This window comes from Centruroides sculpturatus, unplaced genomic scaffold, assembly GCF_000671375.1.
Source record: "Centruroides sculpturatus isolate CEXI.00-Female unplaced genomic scaffold, Cexi_2.0 scaffold736, whole genome shotgun sequence".
NCBI classification, from domain to species: Eukaryota; Metazoa; Arthropoda; class Arachnida; order Scorpiones; family Buthidae; genus Centruroides; species Centruroides sculpturatus.
In genome coordinates, this window is record NW_019385055.1 from 262,301 (window position 1) to 281,371 (window position 19,071).

Genomic DNA, 19,071 nt, shown 5'->3' on the forward strand with positions numbered 1-19,071 from the left:
GATATTTACTTATTATCTTAATTATCTCAATCATCTGAGAATAGTCACAGCCAAATAAAAATAAAACTATATACAATTAAGTACGATATTATTCTATTTTTGAAATATAATTAAACTGCAAAATACAGGTTGCAATTATGCTCTGACAATAAAAATGTGCCTGTCATCAAGCATGACATAATTCAACAAACAGAATTTTAGTTAATATGATGTTAAAAATTCTACTAAACATAATTTAAAACTTCAAAGTATAAAAATATAAATAAAAGCAATAGGATCAGTTTATTCTATAAATTTTAAAAATTGAAAAGCTCAAAAGATACTTAAAGATTAAGAAAGTGATTGACTTCAATTCTTTCCACTTGAGTGTTTTTAGTTTCTTAGAAATTGGAAAAAACTGAGTAATTTTAACTCGTTAGTTTAAGAGATATCTTTAAGTATCTTTTTAGCTTTTTAATTTTCTAAAATTTATAACTTAAAACTGTTAAGTATAACAGTTCTAAGTTCTCTTATATTTTCAGTTCCAAGTTCAGTGTCCCTTATATTTTGTTAAGAATATAATTATCTTAATAATTATTGAAAAAATATAGAATTACTAAATATTTACTGACCTACCAGTCTATACAACTATGTAATTTGTTTTTATCCTACGTCAAAGATGGCAAACCTTTTCCTGAAGATGGGTTAAAATTGAATTTGAACTTTAGTAATTCCAAATCATCAGTCAAATATTTAATTTGAGTAATTAAAAAAAATAACAAAGCATGCTTACAGATTTTACTTTATTTAACTTTTTAATCTATATCAAAATAAACAATAAACTCTATAATTGAAAAGAAAATAATGTGATTATAACAAAAACAAATATTTTATTTTTTGATGATAATTTTTCTATCTGAGCTTCATAATTTGTAACCTTTAGAACTTTACACAACAGCTTTGGGATCCTGTTTTCACATATGCAAAGTTTTGAGATCTATCAATTTTTTTTATAATTTATAAAAATCTAATATTTTATAAACATTTAATGTAAGTATCTTGAATTCAACACATGGGTCACTGGTTAATCATCACTCTCCTAGATGTTTTAATTCCAATGTAATTTGATTTAGTTTTAGCTATAACAGTTTATTTCCATATCTTCATAGAGTAAAAATAATAATTAACCTGCCATGTTTCTTCTTTCAAAATATTATTGTAATGTTAGTGGCAACTCCATCAGTTAGCAAACAAATAATTTTGATATAAATCATACCAAGACTCAAATTCAATGGCAATAAGTCTATTTTAATAGATCATCAAAATTTTCTTTATTGACCTATACATATAATTTTCCATTTTCTTTTTTTTTTTTACAGGTATTTGTATTGCTTTAGAAATTTATATTCTCAATAAAATACAATTATAATAATAGTTGTCTTCTCAAAAATACTGGAGTGAGAAATAAGCAATCGCAAACAAAACCTTTTTTTTTTAACCAGTAATTGAACTTTAACATAACTTCCGAACGTTTTCGGCCTTCACTGGCCAAAATACAATTATTTCTACCTTTAACCTTAATATACTCAAAAACAATTCATCCATCTTACCATTGTTTGATTGTTACAATAAATGTCAAATATTAATAATAAAGTAACTAAAATATTAGTTTCTTAATTAACAGTAGAAGCATTTTTTAAATTTTGTATTGATGGTATAAATTAATATATAACACACAGAACAACTTTTCAAAGCTTTCTATATTAAAAGTGCTTTCACCTGATTTATATTAGGTTTCTTCAATTACAAGATATTTGAACAGAATTCATTCCATTCAAGAATCTTGTAATTTTAACATAAAAAGCTTGTCATATTGTTCTTTGTCATATATTAATTTATATTTGTTCACAACATCCAAATTCTATAAATTTATTGTATTGAAAGTTTTATAAGTCTGAAGAAAACATTTTAAATAAAATTTTTTAAACAAAGTTTCAAATTAAAAATTTTTTTTTTGTTTTCTATGTTATGTTCTTTTTATATATTGATTATTAATTTAATTAACTAATTAATGATAAATTAAAAATTGTATTTATTAATGAAAAATTTTAATCAGACATGGTATGTAACTATTAATAAAGTTATAGAAATTAGCAATAGTTTGATTAATTGTAGTATTTGTTACTCATCATCATTTGTTGCAGTAAATAAAAAATTGTCAAGTAAAATAAAATAGATTCAAACATGTGGCCTTTTTGTGCTCTCTGAGTGGTAAAGGGCCTAAAACCACCAAAAAAAAAAGTTCCAAACATATTAAACAAAACATTTAGAGTAAGACCCCGCTTAACGCAGGGGATACGTTCCTAGATAACAACGCGCTAAGTGAAACAGAATTAAATGAGATCATTTTAACATAGAGTAATTAGGGATAGGGGAACACGCAACAAAAAATAAAAACATTTTACTTTAATTTTAAGTTATTTTTATATTAATTTGTATAATAATATATGTTAAATAACACAAACATATGCACACAGAAATGTATAATAGTATATTAATTAGTTCATTTTTTGTGATGAAAGTACTGACTTTTCTGAAAATCTTGTTTTTTTGCAATAAAGTTGTGAAGTTTCACTTGTCACTTTTTTCTCTCCTTAAACAAATGTTGGTAGCAGAAGATCGCATCCAAAACACCTCGTTTTGCTTTTGCACTCCTTTCAAAATCTAGATCATTCGCTACAATTTGATCAATGATTTTGGTTATTGTTACCAAACTTTTACTAAGGAAATATGTAGAGAAATTTTTTGGGTTCTTCGTTTTCAGAATCTCTGTTTTCATTCTATGGATTCCTTGTTCTGCCAATTCTTGAAGTCATCGTTGGAAGACTCTTACCAGAAACCTTCAGTAACTCCCCAATATACTGCTTGTCACATTACATCTCCTATATCGATTAAGTTGACAATTTGGTCAACATAATGATACAGCAATAAGCTTCTCTCAATGAGAATTCTTGGATACCTTCAGCCATAACTTCTCCACATTCCATTCATGCATTTATCAGTTAATTCTTGCCAAGCCAAGTCACTATTTCCTATGGCATCCATGATATTATATTTTTTCCAAAATTGCACCAAACAAACATAAATCTAAGGGAAGTACGGCACTATGATGAATTGCCACTTTTTGCTGATTGATTTGTGTTTGAGAATAATCGTATTATATATGAATCAATGAAATACTGCATTAATTTGAATCAGCATAAATTTTGAGCGTATTTTAGGCGTCAAGCAGACCACATTATATTGAATCAGTGTTAAGCAAGGCAGCGTTAAGCGGGGTCTAACTGTATTTAACTTCTCAGAAATATTACATGAAGAGATGGAAATTTTAAAAAATCTTATTTATTTAAAAAAACAAAACTATTTTTCTGTGGTAGTCTGGGGAGAAAACATTGACAATTAATTCAATTTCTAAATATAAATTCAAAAATAAAAGCAATGGGATTGCTATTAAACTTCATTAAAATGTTAAATCTAAAAATAAAATATCTCTAGACTGTTAACGAGTAATATTATACACTTTATATCCAATTTTGAGTAATTTTTCAAGTCAAATAAACCAAATAACAACATATACCAGACCTTTATTTTAACTTTTTTCAAATATTCCAAATACATTTCACTAGTTTTAACTGGTCTCATCAGTGGATACAGTAATTCACCAACTGTTGCTCCTTTATACTGGATTATTTCATTGTAGCATGCATCTACATTCATACCCATATTTAGGTTAATAACATTTGCATAATTTCTTTTAATACAAAAATGTTCAATAATTCTTTTTAACAAATTTTTAGCCTTGTATAATATTTTAACATTAATTCTATTAATTTTACAATTAAACTGATAACAGTGTTGGTACCAGGGTGATTGTTTTTTTAAACAGATTGCTGCTTCATGTTCCTTTAACTTTTTTCCAATCTTTTTCCTGTTTCTCCAATATAACTCTTCTGGTTAGCACATGTATAGTACAAGATATTTCATAAATGACTCCCGCAACTTCCAATTGTTTTCTTACTATTTTTTTGTCTTCTTTATTTGTGATGTTAATTATATCCTTTAATTTATTTTTTTGTTTTGCTACTATACAAATAGATAATTTATTAAATTTGGGCTTATTTTTTCAAATAAATGATTTATATATGGAAATTCAATATACAGAGTGTCTGGTTTTTTATTTTTAACTTTATATCTATTATTTATATAATATTCATACCACTTACATATTATATGCTTCAGATAGTTATTCAATAAATATTTTTTTAAAAGTCGCTTAGTTTCAATTTCAATGTCTTCTTGTAATATCATTCTATTCATTATTTTCTTTAATTCCATCAATTGGAAGTTGCGGGAGTCATTTATGAAATAACATTTATGTGTGCTTACCAGAAGAGTTATACAGGAGAAACAGGAAGAAGATTGGAAAAAAGTTAAAGGAACATGAAGTGGCAATCTATTTAAAAAGATAAGAATTACCCTGATACTAACCCTGTTATCAGTTTAATTGTAAAATTAATAGAATTAATATTAAAATATTATACAAGGCTAAAAATTTGTTAAAAAGAAGAATCATTGAACATTTTTGTATTAAAAGAAATTATGCAAATGTTATTAACCTAAATATGGGTATGAATGTAGATGCATGCTGCAACAAAATAATCCATTATAAAGGAACAACAGTTGGTGAATAACTGTATCCACTGATGAAGCCAGTTAAAACTAGTGAAATGCATTTGGAATATTTGAAAAAAGTTAAAATAAAGGTCTAGTATATGTTGTTATTTGGTTTGTTTGCCTTGAAAAATTACTCAAAATCAGATATAAAGTGTATAATATTACTTGTATACAGTCTAGAGCAGTGTTTCCCAACCTTTTTTGTGCTATGCCCCACCTAAGCCTTTCTAAAATTCTCATGCCCCCCTAACATATACAGTGGCTATATCAGGCATGGCCAACATACGGCCTGTCTAATGAATTTATGTGGCCCGCGATTAATGTTCCAATATTAGCTACTCAAGTCTGAATAGCTTGATGAAAAATTCTGATGCCTAAAAAAAAAAAAAAATGAAGTCAACAACTCATTTTCAAATTGCCCCCCTTAACAATCGAATTGCCCCCTTGTGGGGTGTGGGTACCATGTTGGAAAACACTGGTCTAGAGATATTTTATTTTTAGATTTAACATTTTAATTCCATTTTTGTTCATATTGCAATACATAAAGCATTATAGTTTACTAAGAATTTATTAAACTAAGTTATGTTATGTTTTATGAGAATGTGTGTATTGTTAGGTATCAAATACATATATTCTCTATCACTATATGACTAATGGTTCAAGTTTAATAATCAAGCATTAATCATTAAAGGAAAATATAATAGTTTAAGACACAAGAATTTACTTCTATGGTATGCCAATATCTTATAATAATAAAGAAATTTTTACTGTCTTTCGGAGTATAATATTTATTTGTAAAAACTAATCATCACATATATATTTTTATAAGTTCAGAAAAATAAAATCACAAACTTATTTTCAAAATTCAAAATATAATAAACCTTTATATATGAAAGTCATCTGCATTTAAATAAATATTTCTATCTTTTGCTATTACCTTCCAGATTTACTCCAACTACATATTGGATACTGTCCAACATGAAATTATCATATTGTGTTCAAATCTTGCACAACAAACAACCAAGATCAATGGTTATATTTAACACATCTAAAAATTGCTGATTAATCAGTTCAGCAAGTTGATGTAGCTAATAAATTGATAATTACATAACTTGGCATTTTTATACTGTAACAAATATTCAAAGTAAATATCAACTGAAGGATAAGCATAAATTTTTTAAAATATATTAATGAAAAACATTATTAAATAAATATATGTTATCCCAATACAACTAAAATACATATTCATTAGTTTCTAGAAATAATCAGAAGAAAAAATAAATTTCCAATGAGAATAAAATAATTATATGGTATCTAACCTGTCTTTTACATATTTATTTAAAAAAAATAAAAACAATTTAAATTCAGTTACTTTCTTTGATTTTATAAACAACATTTTGAGCAATACAGAGGGTTGCCAGGTTTTTCAAAAGAAAAAAAAATTTTTTTCTACCACAGATTAAACATTTTATTACATTGTTTACATTAACTTACATGCTATTTACCTCTTCTAACATTTCTCTTGTGATTTAGTTGTGATCCTGTTTTGCAAATAGATAAAATTCCTTACAAGTGAAAGGAAAACTGTGTACAATCTGTAGTTCCATTTTGATCAGCTCTAGATGGCTTTTGTTTCTAACATCTGTCCATTTTTTCTTCATTACTGAAAGACCCTTTCTACAAAGATATTAGAGCCTGGAATACTTAGTAAAAATTCTATAATTTTAAGGTGGCCAATCGTCCTCCTTTTGTAAGTTCTGTCCTCCCTCGAAAAGTGTCCTTCTACATGTCCTCCTTTTCGATATTTGAAGACTAATCTTTAAATCTCCATATTCAATCAATGCCAAGCCAATCCATTGTATGTGATGTGTTTGTATTTAACTTGATGATTCATCAAGGCTTGATACAGTGCGGCAAGATGTGATTATGAGACACATGCACTCCTCACAAAAGACTTTGTGAGAGAGCGCCGTGTGGAAGTGGCTTTGTTTACTTCTTACTGAAATATTACACGGCACATACACATACAGTAGATATTATTATAGTGTATTATTGTTGCAATGAATAAAATGTTTCTTTTATTACAATATTTTTTCCTTCAATTTATTTGTGTCCCCCTTTTCATTGTAAAATAGTTGGTCACCTTAATAATTTTATTTATGTTTGAAACAATTTCATTAAAAAAGTACAGCCACTTATTAACATCAATGCCTTCATAATTCAAACACACTAACAAAACACCCCTACACTCACAAAATTCCTCATACAGTTCATCAAGGTTAACAAACTGTTGCAATTTTAATATACAGGGCAAACCAAAAGTAGGTGGACAGTAAATGATAACATTTATTGAGATTACATATACAATTATATTTATTAATACAATGCAATACAATTTTATCAATGCAGGTGGCTCAAAACTGGTGTCCATCACAATTTATACAGCTTTGAAGTTTACATTTCACCATTTCACACTTCACAAACATTTTTGCACAAGTATTTTCGTGTATTAATTTCTTGAAATGCATCTCTAATGTAATTTTTCAACTATAACCATAACCAAGTTAAATATGCACCATCGTTATAGTATAACCCTAACACAGACCTTATTCCACCTACTGTCCACCTACTTTTGGTTCATCCTATATATCAACTGCATTTTCAAAGCTAGAATATTCTAGGTGTAATTACAATATTCTGAGAATTTTAAAATGAAATCTTTTAATGTGTATAAATGCAAGAGGAAAAAAAAGGAAGAAATAGTCTTACAGGCAAAAGAAAAACTAAGCTGTAAAGTGTACAAAAAAAACAAAGCTCATGGAAAAAACATAAGACCTGGCAACCCTACCTAGTTATGCAATTATTACAGAATAATATCCAAAATTAAAAACAGAATTTAATGTGAAAAACATTATTTAATATGAAAATGATTTTCTGAGTTTAATACAAATAAAATAATAAATATGTATATAGGAAAAAAATGAACTTAATTATCATTAAATGCTAAAATTCACATCTTCCTCTCACTTTCCAGCAATTCACTGATTAAAACAAACGTTTTCAACTACTTTCAGTGGCCTGTGTCAGCTTAAGCAGAATTCTATATCGAACATCTATAGCAGGTTTGAAGTTTGGAATAATGCTATTTTTCTTTGATATAATTGTCTTTGAATTAAAATATACTAAATTTATGTACAGATTAATATATAAATAGTTTTAACAAATTAAAGGAATAATTAAGACTAAAAATATTAAAATGCCTCTAACAAATAATATAACTAAAAAATTAAAAAATTATATTATTTAGAGAGATGTAAATTGCTATTATTGCATGTATTATTGGTTGTTGCTATTTTTTAAGGGGTTATCCAATATAGATTGCCATGCCTTGGATACAGATATAGATTCTTTACTGTTAATGCAGATTCAAGTGTTGCAGCAAATATTTCAATTCCTCCATGGTTCATAGTTTATGGTTATCGAGTGTGCATTTTAAAAGCTTTGCTTCTGCCCATCATGAAGACATCTCTTTCTTGCTTGCTTTCCACTTCTCTTCCTTAAAGTTTATACACTGTCCTTGTATGTCTGCTTTAAAAATTTCAAGAGCCTCCAGTATTTTGAGTTGATCCATGTTTGCCATGATTCTAATTTAATTAAATTTACAATAAGCTACATTGATTAAAACAGCAGCAAACATAGACCAACTCAAGATACTGAAAATGCTTGGAATTTTTAAAGCAGACAGGCAAGGCCAGTGTGTAAACTTTACAGAAGACAAGCAGATTTCACAAGCATAGAAGGCCTTATTTGACAAGTCATTATAAAATCAGTTCACAACATCTACACTAGGGAGCATCGTATTGATCAAACTTTGGTTTTAAATTCAAATTTTCTCTGGAGTTCTGCATGATCCATTTTATAACTTCAAAGCCTGTGGCATTCTATTTCTTCAAAAACTGTAACCTGAAGCAGGTATTAGACATAGACCAAAAACATTTGTTTTTCTAGATATCAGTCTGCTGGATGAGTTTCAAGATTAGAGTGTTTTTATCTTCAAATCAGATATCATCATCAAAACAAGTTATATAAATATGTAAAAAACAAAGTTTTTCTTTAGTATAGCTTCTGTCTCTATTATGCTTCTTTGAAATGATATAATAGTGTGAAACCCAGCCATTAGTTTACAGATATACTTTAGACTCTATAATTTTAAAAGCAATAATTGACAATGGTTAGATGAGAAAGGTATATTGGAATTCTCCTGTTATTAGTACTGAAATGAAAGAAGGCTACACCACTAAGTTATAGGGCCAGAGATTTATACATAATATACAATAAACCACTGCTAACTTTGAGTAAGAAGGGTAAAGATTGTTCATATTTATGAAAGTCTGAGTTAGTAGGTGTTTTCTCCAACAACATGCAAAATAAGAATGTGGATATAAAGTACAGCAATTTATCATCATCAACTCTATAAAGAAGTTTTAATAAGATCAGATTATACTGTTGAATTTATTATTACAGGAAATGTGCTAAAAAAGTTTCATGACAGAACAGTATACACAATGTACAATCTTTAGTAACTTACCAATTACAGAAATATAACACTTTGTATTGCAAAGACTTCCAGATATTGGAAACACTCAATCACATTTTCTACTGTCAAGAAATTTTAAATTACTATTTAGAAAAAATTTGTACAAATTAGCAGGGGTTTACTGTATATTATCTAAATACGTTAATATCCCTCTTAGTGCCCAAAGGGAGGAAAGAGTTTAAAAAAAAAACTATGTTAATGTAATCAATGCCAAAAATGCACTTGAGCTCGAATTATTAGATATAAGATTTCTCATTTATCACAAATATTATTTCTAAAGGTTAATTAGATAAACCTCCTCTTCATTAATGCATCGTTATACATTTCACAAGTTTCAGAATTTGTTGACTCCATGTAATATCAGGAGAAAAACAAATGCTAAGAAGATCTGGAAACTAAGTCCAAAAAACATTTAATTAAATAAAAAGCTTTAACTTCTATAATCTTCAAAAAACTTCTTTAACTTCTATATTCAAAAAAAAAATACTTTTAAGAGTTTTAATATTTTATTAAATTCTCTTACCTTGTGAATCAAAAGGCACTAATCTAGGTTCTTCTATAATAATTGCTCGATTGAGATTTGATTTTCTTTTTGAACTTTTATCTTTAAGAATATCATGTTTTGTTTCAGAGTTGTTGTTGTTATAGGCACTTTTTTGTTGAACAAGGGAAGAAGAAATTTTCTATTTTGAAAAAATTTTAAAGAATCATATCTAATCTATATTTCTATTATTTTAATTTAAATAAATGAACATACAATTCAAATACAGAACAATAAGATGTTGACAAAATAAAATATATGAAAAATGTACAAAAACTTAAAATTATTATATGATAATTTAAATTACTGAAAATGATTAACAAAATGATAAAAAAAAATAATTCTTTTAATATTTAGATTTATTCACATCAAATCAAACTAAAATATAAGAATAAAATTTAACTGCTTTACTTATAAGTTGTTTGAGTACAGATAAATAAATCACTAAAATATGACTAAAGCAATGGTTCTCAACCTGTTTTAGTTTGTAGCACAATGTGAAAAGATGTAAAATTTTTCTGGAGCACCTTATAAACAAAGTTACAAATATACATATATATAATAAAATCACTTAAAGATGACCTTCTCCAAAACTTAGGAAAACTGTTATCTCAAGGCATGGTCTTGTCAAAGCAAGTGACAAAAATATAATGGATGGAGTACCATATATAATGCTATATACAGTACAGTAGTACTAACTACATATTCTAGTGTAACACTACACAGGCTACTATACAGGTGATGTAGTAAAGATTATTTTTAAAAATGCTATGTATTGATTAATACTGCATACTGCAAGAAAATTTATTAACATATCACATGTATTTTTACATGTATATCACAGTAAAGATTATTTTTAAAAATGCTATGTATTGATTAATACTGCATACTGCAAGAAAATTTATTAACATATCACATGTAATTCTGTGTATTATATGTGCATACAATATACAGAATTGTAAAACATGTTTTAAATATTTTATTTAAAATAATATAAAAGAGACATTTGGTTTCTCTGTTTTAATTTTTTCGGTAAGATGATGCCTTTAATATTTCTTTTCTACGTTCGTTCTTTAAATTTCTTTTCTATTTGGTGAAATAGGTTGCTCCTTTCATGCCAAACAAATTCCAAAAATTGTCTAAATTCCACCCAAATTTGTTGTCATCAATTACCATTTTATCCATTCTTGTTAATGAAAAGATTAAATTCATTGGCTTTGTTTATTTAGTTTAATAAGAGTAAACAGAACATAAAAATATGACATAGACTAGCTTCCTTGAGGCAATTAATTAACAGCAAATTATGTATATTCTCCATAATAAAACCAAATAGGAGAAAATGAAAATATTGAAGCTGGTAAAAAAAAACTGACTCTTGAGATAAACTTTACACTGAAATAGTGCAACAAGCTCAACATTGTGCACTGTATGTTTTGATATACCCATGTTTTGATTTCATTATCTCCTCTGGATGATGAAACTGGTTGTCTCAAAGAGGGTATTTTCACACAAGAATTATGAGTGGAGTTGATCACTGGTCAGATAAAGGGATGGTTGGCTTAAGGAAAGTTAAAACAATGGGATTGAACAGAAAACGTACCCGGCAAATTAATAATCAAAACAATCAACACCTAATCCGTTGCCGAGGGAGTTTATTTATAAACGAACGTTTTCAATCTATTTCATAGATCATCTTCAAGTTGTAAAAACGAAAATAGAATATCCACAAAGAATAGAACATTAAATTTAAAGTTCAAAATATCGCCAACTGAGTAACTAAGTAAAATAATTAAAGTGTAAAAATACCAATTGTAAAAATAAATAACATACAACAATAAATAAGTAATATTACAAGTCGTTAACATTTAACAAAAATTATAAATGCTCTCATAACGTGAATTGCGAATCAAGTCGTCATTCATAAATACACTCTCCAACTTTAGCGAAGACAGCCGAAAAAATTGAAATATACAGAAGCAAACTTGATGATAGATGTATAAACGCCAGAGATGCAGAGGGCCTACCCTCAGCATGGAAGTTTGCTATTAAAAGACTTATAAATGGCTTATGAATGACGACTTGATTCGCAATTCACGTTATGAGAGCATTTATAATTTTTGTTAAATGTTAACGACTTGTAATATTACTTATTTATTGTTGTATGTTATTTATTTTTACAATTGGTATTTTTACACTTTAATTATTTTACTTAGTTACTCAGTTGGCGATATTTTGAACTTTAAATTTAATGTTCTATTCTTTGTGGATATTCTATTTTCGTTTTTACAACTTGAAGATGATCTATGAAATAGATTGAAAACGTTCGTTTATAAATAAACTCCCTCGGCAACGGATTAGGTGTTGATTGTTTTGATTAAAACAATGGGACCTATGAAATAAAAGTTGTTCTAAGAAAAATCTAGTAATCTAAAGGGGTAATTGGCTTAAAGGGCTGGTCATCTGAAGAGGTTTTACTGTATTTTAAATTATGAAAGCTGTGTACGATAATAAATGTCACCCTAGAGGCCTAGTCTACAGCCTTCGTTATTAGTTGATTATAGACAGACATAATAATTCTTTAAACAAATAAACTTTTCATTTTTATATAAAGCAAATCTTCAATGTCAATTCATTACATCATCATTGAGGAAAGATACAAGTACACTTGTAATCATTTACAATTATCACTATCAAATTTTCTTTATAAACAGTAAAATATATTATATGAAATGAGAAATAAATAATAAGTTGCAAACATAACCCAATAAAAATATTAACTGAATTATAAGTTGTTTGCATCAATTAAACTATGATAGAATTGATTTCATTATACATCAGTTTCACTTAACATTGCAGTTCTAAGAGCCTATCAATGACATCAAATGCAGAATAATATTCAAGACATAAACAATTATATTCAAGGCACATTTAATCATCTCTTACAGTACATCAATTTGCTGCAAGATTATAAAAGATTATCAAACACTGTGCCGTATCATACTGAAAATCTATTTTAATGTTTTCATTGCATAAAGCAGGACCAAACCTTGTCATAATAAATGCCATATACTGCTATAAGAAATAAGTGAGAGCCTTCTGTATATACTTCATTACTTACTTATTTATGGTTTGTTGTCAAAACACTAGCTGTTTAAAGTTCAGTTTGTACAAATATGCTCTTAATTTTCAATTGCCTGTTCAAGGTTAAATTGAGAATTACACTTCACAATATGTATAAATATATCACACTAAATAACAGCAAACTTACTAAAATATTACACAAGTGTTAGTAGTATGAGCCAAAGTTCATAAAAAGATATTGTATACAGAAGCCACAGTAAAGATCTGAAAGAGCTACATATGACTTGCAAACACTGTGGGCCTATAGCATATATTTCTTTTTTTGACAATGTTTCTTGATTCTGTTTGTTTATTTTTAATAAAGAGATACTGTTTGTATTGTTTCTTTTTATTTAATATTACTAAAAAATAAAAAACTTTTATTTTAATTTTATTAAACAAAATTATATACTAAATCAAAACTAAAAGTAACAAAAATTGCATTATTTGGAAAATCAGAAGTTGAGATAAAAATTCCAGCACTTTCAGGCTAGAACCATTTTATTATTATATTAATTTTATTTTACAATATCATCATCTCAATCTTCTTTTATTGTATTATAAAACATATAACATATTTAGGTCATATCTGAAATTATTCAACACAGAAAAAATTTAATGTTAGAAGCTATAATGACAGAAATAAAATGTTTATTCCCATAGACCACATCTGGTCCATTTTTAGTTTTTATTGGGCTGCAATTTTCAAATTGCAGACCTATACATTTCCACTGTCATCCATCCATCCATCCTTTGTTAATCTTGAGAACACAGTTAGATGGATAAAAATCAAAACCAGATATGGAAAGCTTATTTTTAAAGTAAAATATGATGATAAAAAATGTAGCTCAGCATTGTGATGATGTCACAATAAGTAATTGCTTGTTTTATTTTATGTTCTGTCAAAGCTCTAAAAATAACATAAGCTCTGTATCTAAGATTGTAAAATTGTTTTAAATATGCTAGTTAAATAGGTTAACTAATTCAGCATGAACAATTTTTCATATTAAAAAACAGATAAAAAAACAGCTCCAATTAACTCTAATTTTTCTCTAAACTATAAATTCTGATAATGGATGTTGCATATATTTAAAAAATTAAAGTTAATAAATCAAAAATCTTACTTTGTGACTTGATTTATTAGAAACATTATCATTCATATCAATGACTGCAACTGATGAATCATTTAGAGAATATTTCGATGGCAGTGCTATTCCACTATCAGAATATATGGATTGCTTTGCAGGAGATGATGTTTGCTTATTAAGAAAATCTGAGAAATAAAAATATAACTTTCTTTAATATACAATTGAATATCTTAATACTAATTCATGTAAAAATAGAAACACATTCATTTCAATATCATGTAAGTTAATTTCCAACAGAATCATTAATGGCAACTCCACCAAACGTTAAGTGTTTTAAAATTTTTGCAAACTACTTTACTGGATATTTCAGTAAATAATCCATTTAAAAATCCTATGAGCATAATCTTAAATATTATACTTATTTTCAATGCCACAATTTCAATAGACAAGTTTTAAGATAGTATCTTCATTTGAAGTGAAAGACAGGGGATGCAAATATCCTTTGCAGATAACAGATTAGAAAAAATTGTTATGATAAAAATGGGCAGTTATCCCATTTTTGAAGATTGTACTACTCAAGGACAGTACTTGAGGCTGAAATAGTGTAATAATCATGTAAATACCCATTACTTTTTTAGAATGTTCTGTGGGTTATTTTGTTATTATTTGTTGCAAATTGTGTAAACTAGCTTTCTTTTAGGTTTCTTGTTTTAGAACAAGAAACCTATTTCCAATGCTAAAAATAGAAGCTGTTATAATACACAAACTAACTGATTAAAAAAAAAAAAACATACTTTTGTCCATTGAAAATGGCCAAAAGCATTAGCTTTTGTTTATTAAAGGATAACTTGCTGAGGTAAAAAAATGAATTTTCACATTTGTTATAAATAGACTCTATTAGAAGATTCTACAAACCCTGCCCATTTTTCCATGGCAGATAATTATTGATGACTGTTGAATGGCTCATCCAGACTATCAAATCACTGATTATTAAAACAAAATTTTTCTGCTTCACTATATCCTTAAATACAAGCTAAAACTGCACTAAATGAAAAGGGTTTACAAACAAATACTATAACAAAAAAATCCAGCATCAAGTTGTGTAACTTTCCTGGCTGTCATGAGATTTTATTCAGAAAATAACTTTTATATTTTTAATTACAATATAATAAAAAAATTGTGTGTGGCACCATCTATTACAAAATTTTGTTATAAAAACTTTCTATATTTTTAATTATTATTGAATGGCAAAAAATTTACTTTTGAGAGTAATGATCAGTTTCATAAACTGTAAATGCTAATAACATATATTTTCATTAAGTCCAACCCCATTTGAGAGATGACACATGACACCCGTCTATCTCCCCACACCCTCAATCTTTCACCACCAAAATTTAATAGCATCAATGTCTTTTATACATGAGCTACCATGCCAAATTTTGTTTCTTCATCATTACCCCATCCTGAGATATTAAATGAAATTGATGCCAACACACACCAATTATTTTGTCTTTTTTTGACTTTTTTGGATTCAGGAGGTCTCAGTACATGGAGATCTGCAAAAAACTTGGAGAATCAAATTTGATACAATTCCAATACTTTTGTTATGTATACATAACAGTTCAGAAAGTAAAATGGATAATAAAAGAAAAATAAAACCCAAATAAAGATAAAAGCTCTAAAAAACTAAAAAATAAAAATAATGTCAATAAAACCACAAAAGAACTGTAATAGATACAATTTAACTAAAGCTGAAATTCTATAATCAGTTTAACACTATTTTCAAAATCAACAGTTTAAGCCAACCAACTAGATTATTTTTAGGCTACAGTAAGAATCTTTAAACTAGTTGTTATAGTTTAGAGAATAGTTTAATCATTATTCATGTATCATTTAAAGTCACAAGTGGGAGAATTGCATCATCAAAGAATTCACAGTGAAGGGTTAGAGAAAACAAACTGGAGAATTATTTTAAAGTTCATTTCTATGACTGTTCTCAAACTGTCAAAAAAAATCAACTAAGAAATTTCAAAGCCAGTGAAATAGTTGAAAATGTGTTGCAAATGTTATAGGAAGTACTACACTAAGTTAAGATCAATATTAATCAAAATTGAAGGCTCTTGAGAATCAGAAAGTAATGAAAAGGATAAAAATAATATCTATATATATTGGAATGTAACAATAAAGAAATTGATAAATATGATTCTTCTGATGATGAATGATTTAATTTTTATTAATATGTTTCAATGTCTTGTTCTGTCATCTGTATTTTATACTGAATTAATTAAATTTCTATAATTGATCCTAGGGCTTATTTATGAAAATATCTAGTAATATATAGAATTTATTCAAAGTAAACATATGTTTTAAATTAATATATAATAAAATTTGTTATAACCTATAATATTTATCTTCCATAAAGATGCCATATTTTCTTGATTCTAAGATGTACCATGAGTTTGAAATCAAATTTTAAGATTTTTTTTTTTATGGTGGAGAAAAATTTTTAAATAATCAATTTTATTAAGCTTTGTTAAGTAACAACAAGTTAGAAAAATAATACAAATACCATGAAACAGATAATATTTTCAACTGTTTCCATGCTCTTCTCATATACAATAACTGTTCACTTTAACATTGCATCACAATGTCATCTTGAAAACATTTTAAACATTAAAAAAAGTTTTTAGAAGTTTAAATTAAATTTTTGTCACCAGCAAAGCTCATTTGAACTGATGTGATCATTGAGCAGCTTAGCCAAAATGTCCAATACTGATGCATAACATACCACTTGATATACTTGCAATAATTGCTGATTGAGGTTTTGGACTGTGCCATCAATTTTAAGACACTACTGTTTCAAATAAAGAGAAAAAAATATTTGTCATGTGATACTGTAAGTATGAAGAATATTATAGAAAGAACTTTATTTTTATATAAGATTTAGGAACTCTTCAATTTTCAATAATATATTAATATTTATAAATATCAAAATTATACAAAATATTAATCAAAATTAAATATAAGTTACAATAAACTTATATTATATTCTTGAATTAAGTATTACTTTATATTGATTTAGATAATTTTATTATGAAATAAACTTATATTAAAAATAATGTGGCATTTAAAATAAACATTTTTGAATTTATTATTATTAAACTATTCATAAATATATTTTAAAAACCTACAAAATTAAATTAGCTGAAGATGATCTAAAAAAAATCTATAATTTCTGTGTATATACTATCTACTTGGACCTTGTTTATTAATAAAGCTTATTATACTGATATAGTTTCTGATTAGTAGAGAGGAGATCTTGGAAAAACAAAAGATCTTTATTTTGAGAAAAAAATATTTTCATAATTGAAGATCTAGACAATACAAACAGTGTTTGAGTACTTTAAATCCTTTTCACTCCATACAGGAACTATAAACAGTAGGTGACTTGAAGCAAAAAACTTCTTAAATTGACAGATAAACACTATTAAAAATGATCTCAACATCAATCTTCTATTGTAGGTAACAATGTCTACAAAACATTAAAAAAGTGTTTAAAAATTTTTCACAACAGCATCCTTGTCATATAATCACACTTATAACTGAAAGTCCTCTGGTGGATTTTTTGGATAATTCACAAATCATTTACATAATTATACATAAGCCTAAAATTTATTTATAGCCATCTTTATTTTCACCTGTTTTGACTAACATTTTGTTTTGATTTTTGACTAAGATCTCCTCTCTTTGCTAATCAGAAACTACACCAATATAATAAGTCCTATTAATAAACAAGATCCAAGTAGACAGTATATACACAGAAACATACAACAACAAGAACACAGAGGTAAAAAGACTTAGAATCTATAATTCATTAAACTAAAACTTTCTACAAATGTCTAGTCTGTATTGTAAAATAGAAGACACAAGTTAATGATTCTAAATTTATTAAGTAAAGATAATTTATATTGACAAACAGAAATCACAGTTTCTACAGTTACACTATTCATTTTCAAAATATGGTAATTAGTATAGAAGAGATTACTATTTCCTGTAGTATTATAATATTCTAATTTTTGTCTGGGCTTTTAAATAGAAAAAAAAATACATCATCATTAGTTTTCATCAAGATAATGCAATGAACAATAATGAAATACCAACATCAACTAGTTTCTCTGAAAATAGGAATTTTCTATTTTATTTCATAAGAAACCAGCAACTGATCATGTTCTATAAAGTATTATTTGACCAAAATCTCAATGCAATATATATTATTATGAATAAATCTTAACTGACAAAGTTTTAACATATAAAGAAAGTTATGAAGTTTGAAAATTAAATTACTGAATAATCTAAAAATTAAAATTAGAAAAAAGCTTTTTATTTTCATTTATTTCAATTCTAAAATTTCAGAATTAGGCATGCAAATAATATATATATATACTGTACTTATATAACCATTTTTAATAATTTTTATTTTTCTACTTTTGTTAAAATTTTCATTTTTATAAATAAATACATTGCTTTTTTAATTTGTAAATGTCAGTAAACTAAAGAATGTTATAATATAATATGATCATAATTTTAAAATAAGGTTAAACCTAAACTATTTCTTGTTATTTCTATTTCCTAGAATTTCTAAACTCTTGTAATCTGATGACAGATGAACTGTAATTATATAAAAATTACTTATTGGAATTATCATAAATTGTGATAAATTAATGATGCTGTATGTTTAACTTTTTCTTACTTTAGCAAGCCTATGACTATTAATTAAAATAAATTCTATTAATAAAAGACAAGAATTTAAATTGCCAGTAATAACTTTTATTTATAACATAACACATTCTTATTGAAATTCATTTATTTTCATTCACTTTCTCATTTGTTTAATTTTTACATCTTTGATTTTAATAAGTTGTTCAAGAGTGATGATGATGGTAGTTCACACAATTTTTTTTGTTGACAATATATTATAATATTTGAAAATTACTTACAGTATCTATATTGAA

At 26.4% G+C, this 19,071-nt stretch overlaps 1 protein-coding gene across 1 annotated transcript in view; it reads right to left on the reverse strand.

The window, feature by feature from the left end:
• LOC111634006 overlaps positions 1-19,071 on the reverse strand; it is a 120,281-nt gene that overhangs the window by 81,851 nt on the left and 19,359 nt on the right. The window contains exons 4-5 of the mRNA XM_023378675.1: positions 14,096-14,244; positions 9,834-9,993 (exon numbers count right to left, since the gene is read on the reverse strand). Of these exons, the coding sequence (XP_023234443.1) occupies positions 9,834-9,993; positions 14,096-14,244 (309 nt within the window). The remainder of the gene's footprint in view (positions 1-9,833; positions 9,994-14,095; positions 14,245-19,071) is intronic.